Source organism: Citrus clementina, unplaced genomic scaffold (genome assembly GCF_000493195.1).
Source record: "Citrus clementina cultivar Clemenules unplaced genomic scaffold, Citrus_clementina_v1.0 scaffold_7, whole genome shotgun sequence".
NCBI classification, from domain to species: Eukaryota; Viridiplantae; Streptophyta; class Magnoliopsida; order Sapindales; family Rutaceae; genus Citrus; species Citrus x clementina.
The window spans coordinates 5,789,840-5,800,514 of record NW_006262075.1 but is presented as its reverse complement, the minus strand read 5'-3'; the positions used below and the strand labels follow the sequence as shown (position 1 = coordinate 5,800,514).

General features: G+C 36.8%; 2 protein-coding genes across 4 annotated transcripts in view; one reads left to right on the top strand and one right to left on the bottom strand.

Annotated features, from left to right (window-relative positions):
- Positions 1-22: 22 nt before the first annotated feature.
- LOC18036184 (cleft lip and palate transmembrane protein 1 homolog) lies at positions 23-7,407 on the top strand. The gene is made up of 12 exons (XM_006426341.2): positions 23-509; positions 721-867; positions 1,033-1,147; positions 1,265-1,359; positions 2,110-2,213; positions 3,172-3,209; positions 3,819-4,054; positions 4,520-4,613; positions 4,731-4,921; positions 5,468-5,687; positions 5,819-5,986; positions 6,715-7,407. Exons 1-12 carry the CDS (start codon positions 294-296, stop codon positions 6,867-6,869), a joined length of 1,779 nt encoding a protein of 592 aa, XP_006426404.1. The 5' UTR covers positions 23-293; the 3' UTR covers positions 6,870-7,407.
- A 453-nt stretch (positions 7,408-7,860) lies between these two features.
- Positions 7,861-10,675, bottom strand: part of LOC18036693 (protein SUPPRESSOR OF GENE SILENCING 3) — a 4,545-nt gene continuing 1,730 nt past the window's right edge. For all 3 annotated transcript variants that reach the window (XM_024180460.1, XM_024180459.1, XM_006426340.2), the window contains 5 exons: positions 9,884-10,675; positions 9,438-9,738; positions 8,956-9,200; positions 8,526-8,683; positions 7,861-8,319 (listed from right to left, as the gene is read on the bottom strand). The exon at positions 9,884-10,675 is cut by the window's right edge and continues 266 nt beyond it. In XM_024180460.1, the coding sequence (XP_024036228.1) occupies positions 8,094-8,319; positions 8,526-8,683; positions 8,956-9,200; positions 9,438-9,738; positions 9,884-10,675 (1,722 nt within the window). In that variant the 3' untranslated portion in view covers positions 7,861-8,093. The remainder of the gene's footprint in view (positions 8,320-8,525; positions 8,684-8,955; positions 9,201-9,437; positions 9,739-9,883) is intronic.

Here is a 10,675-nt window from a genome sequence, read left to right as displayed (position 1 = left end):
ATTAAAGTTGGAAATAAATTGTAATTCGACACAAAGTGAGAGGTGGCAAGGTGCTGGCGCGGACGGCAGAATCTCAAAACGCAACCTAAACCGTCATTGCCACAACCACAAACGCTTCTTCTTTTTCGCTTTCTCCAATTATAATGGCAGTACAACACTAAAATAAAATAAAATAAACAAACAAATCACAAATAAATATAATTGTTCGGATCGCGTCCTCTTTTCTTTTTTAAACTTTGTTTGCATCTCAGTTTTACGACACCAGTGAACTGAGAGAGAAGAAGAAGAAGAAGATGGCGCCGCCACCACCAGCACAAGCCGCCGGAGGCGGAGGAGGAGGCCAACAACAGAGGCAGCAACAAGCCGGAGGTCTCGGACAAACAATAACCGGAGTCATTAGAATCGCTGTCTTTTGGTACTTCGCTTCCAAATTTTTCGCTCCCAAACGACCTGCTGGCCCCGAGTCTGCTCAGCTCATGTCCAATCTCTTCCAAAGGGGAGAGTACTTGGTAAATTCATTTTTCTTATAAGTTTAAAATATTTATTTTATATTCGAATGTTTGATTTTAGCTCGGATCGGGAGTTATTTCACCAACTTTACGACTTAGAGGTTAAGGTTTCATGTCTGAATATTCCTAGATTTTGCGAGGTGTTAAGTTGGATGTATCGTGTAAGATAGATGTCGCGCAGAGTGGTTCTAATAGCTTCTTTCTTTAACAGGACATGTGGTTATATGTTTCTGAACATGAAAAGTTCAATGACTTTGGTAATGAAGGCGCACTTATTTGGCATGAGACTAATATGCCTTATGCTGTTTGGAGCAGAGAAAGTACCCGGACTCTTTCTTTGAAGTACTATCCAACTGAGGTACTACGTGTTGGTTGTGCTATATTTACCCTTTTGTTTTCTAAGTGCATAATATATATTATGATATTTGCATGTTTCCATATCTGAGCAATCTAATTATGTCATTCATTCATCATTATTTTTGCACTCAGTTTGTTGTTATTAAGATTGTGATTCCCCTCTTAGGCTTTGAAGAATAACGGGAGTCTGTACGTACATGTGTTCTTTGCGCGCTCTGGTTACCCTCCGGACCCTAATGATCCTGAGTATCAACCTCTTGCAGTGTTTGGGAAGACACACTGTAATATCTTGCCTTCAATGTTAATAGATTATCTGTTTCTGATTTGTTGTATTTTCACATGACATTGTAAATTATGTGATTGAAGATCTCTGTCTTTTCTTTTCTTATTGATTTCAGCTATTGTGGTATATTATCCCAAGTCAAAAGCTGACAAAAGGAGGAGTCTGCTCAGGAATCCCAAGGACTCTGAAGAGGCTCAGCCATTGGTTCAGGTTTGTATTTGACCATACCAGTATAATTTACTTTAGGATGGCATTCGTACTCTTTCGATCTAGGTACTCCTGATATTTGATAATTACAACAATCAGCTTCTTTTCATCATCAGGCCAACAGCCAACTGAATGACAATACTGTATCTGACTATCAGGCCTTTTATCTCCTTTATTCTATGTGTGACTTCCAGCTTCTGAAGTTAGTCATGTTTTAGAAGACCAGTCAAATTTTAGGAGACTTCCTTGCAAATTATTAGACATCATTGGCATAGATATCTTTGTATCTTGTTTATTGTGTAAGGCTGGCAAAAACTGTTAAACATTTGGTTCCTGGCTGCCATATTCCGTTAAATGTTTGGTGTAATTTACATTTGGCTGCCTGGATCTCTTAACATAGTCTTTTCTTCACTCATTTCTTTGATTATAGAACAATTTTTTTCTTTGGGAAAACAAAAAACATTGGTTTCATTGAACAGCAAAGATTTTTTTTATTTAATTTGTGAAGAGGGAGAGGGTTGGGAGGGGGAATAATATATTTCTAGGGTCAGTTTGGGCATTGATTTCTAATATGGTTGGGGGTGCATTGCTCTTTTTACTCTACAAATTGGATATATTTTGTTAAATCATGTCTCCTTTTTTGTGTCACTCAATTTCTGCCTGTATAAGTTATGCTGAGTTGACTGCTGTGATTTTCTTTTATACATCCTTGTCCCATGTGCAATGATCTTAATATAATTCATGTGGCTTCAGGCTGTTGATGACCCTCAAGGTGATTCTGAAGATGATGGCCCTGTGGAATGGATTTCATTTTGGAAACCAAATATTACTATTAACTTGGTGGATGATTTTACACGGTATGCATGCTCTGAAGGTCAAGTTTCTGTAAGGTTTTATTTAATAAGTGGAAAATCTTTAAAGGAAGCTCCTAGTTTCCATGATGTGACATAAATAAATATAGCAATTGGCCCTTGAAGTCTATCTTGCAAGTTTCACCTATTATATCCTGACACTTGCTATCTAAGCTGCCTTCTGGGTAAAAAAATATTGATGATTTGATTTGTGTTTTTGCATACATGTGTTTGATGTGAATTGCCTTTGGGTGAGCATTCTTTCTGTAGTTTACTGTTGGTCATTGGCAGTTAAAGTCGGAGCTAGTAGTTCCTATGAGATTAATTTACACGTCTGGAGATCTTAAAATAAATGAAGTATAGATGTATGGGTATTAGCTTGTTATTTGGTATATTTTACCTTATTTGACAGCTTGTCATGGGTTAAATTTTCTTCATTTAGAATGACATTATTGCTCTATTGGCCATTTATTTTTAATTTTTTCCATCCCTGTAGTGAATCTCTTGTTCTACTGCTAAAATAATACGTTTACAACTGCTTCACTGTTATTAATATTGTGTATAAATCATAGATCTTTTGCTTTTAATTGCACTGTAAATGGTCAGTGGATAATGCAACATGTGTTTAATTAAAAGTTGTATATGTGTTTATATATATGTAATTCAACAAACTGAAATGTTGTTTATGGGTTTAAATGAATTTAACAATATCTCTTGAACTGGATATATCTTTTTTGATGCAATAGATGAGCATCTATGTCCAGTGAAAATAAAACACTCTGAAGATTAAATTAATGATGTTATGCACTCTTAGTTACAGTATTGTAAGTCTTGAATGCCTGTCCTACATGTTTCAAGATGTCCTGCATGAATGTGGAAATTTATTTAATTCATCCAATTTTTTTTTCCCCATTGTACGTGCCACTTTGTTGACATATATGCTAATTCTGATGGTTTTTTGCAGGTACCCGTCCAATGCTGCACCTCCAAATATAGCTCCTTGTATCCTATAATGTCTCAAATCTCTATTCTGTGGGTTATGTATATCTGTGTTCGGTTTTTCTGTCTCCTTGAAGTTTATGAGAAAAGTGCATTTCATGATTGCATCCTTTTCACCTCTAACAATTAACAGATAGTTTTCCTTTCCTCCCACCTTTCCTTCTTCCTCTCCTTGAATGCATAAAGTGATATAAGTTACCTGTGCGCAGCCCTGGTCTCTCAAGCTGTAGGCCTCCAAACTAATGAATTCAACTGTGGGTGGGATGCCCCCACAAATTGTTGCTCATTATGATGTCTTTCTCTCAAATTGCTTAAATAGTTGCAATTCATTTTTTCATTCATCTGCTCTGCAGAATGCTAACAAAGAATGTTCAAAGTACTTTTCTTTCTTCTTGAGGAAATTTTTAATTATAACTAAACCTATGCTTATGATCTGAACTGAAGTGAGTTGGACGCCAAAATTATCTATAGTTATATTGTCGGTTCAACTTCCATAGGATAATATGTATGTTGAGACATCTTCACATACATGTGGGGATTCTGTCTTCAATTTGTCGGCAAATATTTCATGTCACAATTTTACTTTTTGAGTTACTTGACTTAAAAATGCAGACTTGAATGTTGAGCCTACCACAGGGAATTACTTCCCAACTATTTTTTTCAATGAGTTTTGGTTACTTAGAGATAAGCTGATTCCAATCAATGAGACGGTCACAGAATTGCCACTGAATCTGGAGGTGGGTCCTATAAGCATGACAAAGTGGCAACTGTTCCTGCAGATTGATCAGTCGTTCCAAATTCATCGTAGTTATGGAAGCATGCTTGAGGGTGAGGCTGATGAACTGAAGGTAAAAGCTTATCTTCTGTACTATAACTTTTATAGGAAACAAATTTTGACTATAATCCGAACCTGACAGACACATCTTTTTCCTTTTGGGACTAGTTTGCTCATCTGCTTGGCTTTAATTGTTTTAAAAGTATGTTCTCCATGGTATTAATTATTCTTTTACTAGGCCTGTATATTACTAGAGTCCAAAAAGCTATTCATTCTAGGTTTTGACCCAGTGGTATACTAATCATTCTTTAATTGGCGGTCTTTTATGTGTCAGAGGATGTAAATTTTTTGTTTTTTAATTGATTTGATTGAATTGCTCTTAATCTGTAGCAGAATATGATTATACTCTGAATATCAACTTTTACAGCATGAAAGAGAAAGAAAATAAATTTCAAAATGGTGATACAGTTATGTTTGACTGCTATTTTGTTCAATATAGCTCTTGATGGTTTACAAATATTTTCGATAATTTTTTCAGAGGGTGTTCCTAGAAGGAAATCCATATCTGTTGGTGATCACGATGGTTGTTTCATTGCTTCATTCTGTATTCGACTTCTTGGCATTCAAAAATGGTAAATTTAACTTTTTTCTACAAGAAGGATTTCTTTTAACTCACTGGTGATCTTCAAGTATTCTTTCAAGCATCCTGTATAGAAGCAGCTTATAAGTTTAATTATTTTTTGTTGTAGATATCCAATTTTGGAATAAGAATAAGTCTATGGAAGGACTGTCGGCAAAGTCAGTTGTTGTAAACTTTATATGTCAGCTCATTGTCTTCCTCTATCTACTTGACAATGATACTTCCTGGATGATACTTGCAAGTTCTGGAGTTGGTTGCTGTATTGAATTTTGGAAGATAGGAAAAGCTATGCACATAGAGGTACTATTTGTCTTTAAAATATAAGACCATCTACAAAATTCTTGTGTAAGTCGGAGATTAGGCTATGATTTATGGTCATGTAATTTACATTAAATTTGCATTTGTATAATCTGCCTGTGTGCATGCCTGCATTTCTATGTAATGTTTGAGATTGCTCGTACTTCTTTTGTGCCTTCTGCTTACATTATGTATCAGATTTATGCATGCAATTTCTAGGTGGGTGTGTACCATCTCATCGTATTTGAGATAGTCCACTATTGACACTTTCTGGTACGGCATCCTTGCTGTTGATTTAGACGTGCAACAATAGAGTTTGTTAGCATGAACATTACCTGTAATCTGCATAACTATATCGCACATGATCAGATTTACATACATGGCACATCATGCATCTTCTCATGCTTGAAATCTTTCATGTTAGGTATTTGCTGATACTGCAACTTGGGCTGTTGCCATTTGTGCAAATTATGAAGCTAGTAGATTATGTAGTATCTTATCTTATAAATTAATAAGATTCTACATACTAATGATTTTCTTTGTCTCCAGATTGACAGAAGTGGAACGATACCTATGTTGAGGTTCCGGGATCGTGAGTCATATGCAGGGAATAAGACTAAGGAATACGATGATATTGCCATGAAATATTTGTCTGGTGTTCTTTTCTTCCTTGCTATATGCTCCTCTATATACTCGCTCATGTATGAGCGCCATAAGAGTTGGTACTCTTGGATTCTTTCTTCTCTCACTAGCTGTGTTTACATGTTTGGTAAGCTACTTTCTGATCTTATCCTGTCATTCTTCGCTAGACTTAAATTTGCTGTGATCTTTTCTGTTGCTAATTTCCATTTAACCCTTTTTCTTGTAAATTGAGCTCAACTTTTAAACATTTTTTTTCAGGTTTCACTATGATGTGCCCGCAACTGTTTATTAACTATAAGCTTAAGTCTGTGGCGCATCTACCCTGGAGGCAAATGACATACAAGTTCCTGAACACCATAATTGATGATCTTTTTGCCTTTGTCATTAAAATGCCAACACTGCATCGGCTTTCCGTGTTTCGTGATGGTGAGAATGACAGTTCCCTTTTTTACCCCTTCGTCTTTACCTTGAAATATACATGGGTGTTAACGAAGGGCTGGTAATATAGTGATCGGTTTCTGCTGGTGAGGGTATTTTATACCCTCTAGAATGAGTTATTGTGAGTTATTGTGGTCATGCAGTGCTCTGTTCACAAGTTTATGTTGTCATGTCCTTTTCTTTGGTGGGGTATTTCCAACTGTAGTTGTGTGTGCTTCAGTAGTGAAAGTGGTCATTCGAGGGAAAATCAGAACTTTTGGTCCATGTTTGGACCCTGCCACCTCTTTGAGAACTTCACTTCGGATGACTATTTAAGTAGTGTGATGGGTACATGTACCGAGTCTTCTGACTCTTCTCCTTGGAAATTTGACAATCTGATTAGCTAGTCCACATTAGTTTTGGTATTAGCATAGTCCTTATTTGGAAGTAGGGATACTCGGACCTAGTATTTTTATTTTTGTCATCTGTTGATATAGATGACATGAGAATAAAATTTGAATATTGCTTGGTCCAGAAGGCTTGTTCTGTTTGAAAATACAAGTTGAGTAATAAGAATACCCTCATCCAGTGTGGCTGGTAAATGCCATTCATTGTCATAAACACTTCTGAATAATCTAAACTACGAAATTGCCATTGGAATGTAGAATGATCTTTGCTCTCATTTAGTCGTATAAGTGGTCTTTTTGGTGATTATGATTATTTGTCTATTCATGCAGATCTTGTATTCTTGATATATCTATACCAGAGATGGATTTATAAAGTGGACAAGACACGTGTAAATGAATTTGGTTTTGCTGGTGAGGATGATAAGGTTTCTGATGGTACAGAGACAGATGCACTTATCAGTAAGGAGGATAAGAAAACCAATTGAAAATAGAAAGGTGCAACTTCAAGGGAAGGATTTGATAAGAAAACTAACTGAGCAAGGTTTCAGTTAATTATATTTCAACAGATTTTGTGTAAAATTTGTTTAGGATAAAAATTATTCTTTCCATATTTCGTTTTAGATAATCACATTATAATGTTGTTCCTGAGGGATTTGATTTTAGGTCTTTTCCTTGTGTTGCTATTAGAATTATTGTCTATCCCTTTTTTGCCTTGTGGAAAGAAATGTATGAATCGGCAGCATAATAGAATGTTGTTGGAGCACCTTCAAGGATTCTGTAGCAGCTTGGTAGCATCAACAGATGCGGTGGCTGCTGATAGAATAGCTCAGCTGACAGCTTGGCATGTATACTCTTTTTTCCCAATTTTAATTTGAGCTATGGAATTGTTTTCAAAGTGTTTGCTAGGTTCTACGTTTCATGCTTGTGCTCATATTTTAAAGGAAAGGGTTGTACATGAAGCCCCGTCGCGTTTTCATAAGAATGTATTTTCTATGTTCTAATAATAAAGAACTGAATATCCTAGATGTTGCCTCATACCCCATTTAGTGTTGCACCTCAATATCCTTGAATTGATTCTCTCTGAAAGCGTGCTTCCTTTCACATTTAAAAGTCAATTTCCTTATTAATCATCACACAGTACTTTCGAGTCTCAGTAACTTTGCAATTGAAAAAGCACCAAGCTTGCCCATTTACACAAACTTACGGCAATTGCAAACGTCTATAAAGCCAAGGTGATTTTGGTTTGAAGGAAAAGAAAAAATTCCTTGTAATTAAAAGGATTTTATGATCTGTCGCCCACTCCATCATCGAAATATCGAATGCATAATCTTTTGTTAATAATGTCTTATGCAAATATGTTACTAGGAGGGCTCCCCTTTTCAAAGCTTCACCGTGAAACTCCTTTGCAATTGATTAAACCAATTTATGCTTAAGACTTAAATATGGAGAGAAACACGCCACAATACTAAATGCTAATCCATATAAGATCTTTAAGCCACCAATATAAATTGGCGGTCCATTTTTCATATTGCTATATTCAAATGTTTATACCTCTCTTGAGTTTGTAATTCGGAGAATATATCAAAAGAAAAGTCTTAACGGAGAATATATCAAAAGAAGTCTTAAATATTCTCAGGATTGTATGATCAAATTCTATGCTGCTCATCAAGTTAGTATGCTATTTTTCTAACATTCCTTGCATCTCAGCATCAAACACTGTCAGCGGCAACCTCTGTTATATGAGTAGAGTACTTCTCCATCAATTGAGTCAACTCAGCATCAAATCCTTTCTCAAGTTCAACCTCTTCCTCCCAATGCCTCCGCCTCATTGCATCCATCTTCTCACCGTGAAATTTTATCAGCCGGTCCCTTGCTGCCACAAACTCTTCCATTTCTTTGTCTTGAACCGTTATGAACTTGGCAATTTCCTCTGCCCTGCAATCATATAATGAAATGTGTAAGAAAATAATGAGAACATCAATACCCAAATTGATCAAGTGAGACACGGGGAACCTAAGCATGAACCTCAAATATAAAGTGGCAATTCGACAGAACTTTTTCTTTTTTAAAAAATATTTACCAATTGGAAAAAACAAAAAAATGCAATTTTGTTTCAGATACCAAATCTCTTGATAATATACCTGAGCTTGTAGTCCTCAGTGTTTTTAGGATTAGCAATTGATTGCTTCACCTTCTCTCGTTCCTGTTGTTGCAGCTTCTCAAAATTCTCTTCCTTTTCATCCCTTGCTTCATGAATTATTCTAATCTGGTCCTTGAAGAGTTGCTCTTGAAAATCCATCTAGTGAAAAATTCAAACAGTGAGTTGAAACAAAATAAGGAAAAATAAAAAATAAAAATAGAAACATTCTAAATCAAATTTCATACCTGAAAAACAAATAAACCTCACTCAAATTGATCAAGAAAGTTTATTTCATCAATTTAAAATAAATAGCATAATCAAGCACTTCTTAATACCACATCATCAACCAGCCAAGAAAAATGTTCTTAGCACACTGCCAACTTTCATCTCGACTTGGATTATAACTACTGTATGCCACTTGGATTTCATACCTCTTCTTTGTTCTGCTCATGTTGCATTTTGGTCCTCTGTTTCACAATGCGGTTTTCCTCCATGGTTTCACGCAGCTTCTCACTCACAATACTAAAAGTTGCTTCAAGAGCTTTTGAGTGCCTTTGTTCTTTCACAACCCTATTCTTCAAATATATGAGCTGTTGATTATCCTCGCTCATTTGCCTGATCTGATTCACAACCATCTCGTGGTATGATCTCATCTCAAATTTCTGCTTTGTTTTACCTAATCAGTTATACATCATATCAAACAAAACAAGATATCATATTACGCAAAGTAAAAATCTGTGGGAAACTGGAAAGCAATAATTCATGCATTCTAAACAATCATGGATCCTTAGAAGATTCAATTCAAGCATGCCAGCCTCCAATCAAAATCCTATCTCTAAGCATGTCTGTGCACATGTGTGTGTGTGTGTGTGTGTGAGAGAGAGAGAGAGAGAGAGAGGGGAAAAGGAAGAACCGTGGCAATGCTGGTTGAAGACATCCAAGTCTTCTTTCAGTGCCATGAAACCATAAAGTTGGCGCTTTCCACCAGCATGGAATAAAACTCTGCGGTTACTGTTATTCCACGAATCTCTATCTGTTCCTTGCTCGGCAAAATGCTTATGTAGACGCTCAGCCTCTAGATAACCCCCTGCAGAGCTCTCAAAGATCAAAACACTCATCCCACGGTGCCCCTGTGGGCCATAAGAGTGTCGAGCCCTCACAGCAGCATATGAGCTGAAGTACTCAAGAAGTTCTTGATTTCCCATTCCAGTCCACTAAAAATCATTTGATATAAAAAGAAAGTGTTATATGGAAATATGCAGAAAATTATTTCTCAAATGATAACAAAACAAGCAGCAACTTAAATTTAATTGCACTCTAGTTTCAACTATGCACAGAAGCAAGATAACATGACTATACCTTATCATTCTCATCCTTGTCAAGCCTTGTGTTCATGATAATAACCATTGGAGGCCAAACAATTTCATGATCTTTTTCTGTATCCTTCAGACCTTTCCACTTGCCAAAAACTTCACCAGCTGGAATAACCGAAGTTCCCCGCCTTCGTAACTCTTCATCCAACAGCTCAGCAAGTTCACGGTGGAGCTTCACCCTCTTTGATCCTTTAGTTTTGGCATGGGTCATTAAAGGCTGTAGGCCGCGGTACCAGTCAATGGCTCCAGGACCACCTTGGCAAGCAGGACAGTGCCACTGCCTTGCTGGTTCATTGATCTCCTCAACTGTCAGGCTTTCCAAACTTTCAAAGAATTTCTTGAACCATCGGCTTTTCTTACGTGTGTCATGACTCTTCTGACTGGTATCAGAATCAAACTCATCACTCAGTAACTCATCATCCGAATCATCTGAAACATTAGAATCATCATCTTTCTCATCGTCATAATCATCTTCAACATTGTCTTTGTGGACCTCGTCAAGATTACCACTCTCTTTATCATGGCCATCTTCTGAATGTTTGAATATAGTAGAACCAGCTCTAGATTGCCAATTCCAACCATGCTCCAGAGGAGGGCGAATCCCTGTTTGTGTGGCCATGTTGTTTGTCTCAGGAACCCAGTTGGTCAATTGGGGTCTTGCATTCACTCTGCCAGCTGGTATCTTAGAATCTGCATTTACAGTTGTCCAGGTTTTGGCAGGAGCCCTCCCTGAGCTACCATTACCCCGCATTCCTGGTTTCTGAGTGCTATCCAGATG

Bases quoted from the DNA above. Each gene is read 5' to 3' on its own strand.
- LOC18036184 (XM_006426341.2), top strand. From the start codon at position 294: ATGGCGCCGCCACCACCAGCACAAGCCGCCGGAGGCGGAGGAGGAGGC. The intron at 1,148-1,264 runs GTAATATCTTGC...TATTGATTTCAG, and splicing joins AGTGTTTGGGAAGACACACT to CTATTGTGGTATATTATCCC. The intron at 1,360-2,109 runs GTTTGTATTTGA...ATGTGGCTTCAG, and splicing joins AGGCTCAGCCATTGGTTCAG to GCTGTTGATGACCCTCAAGG.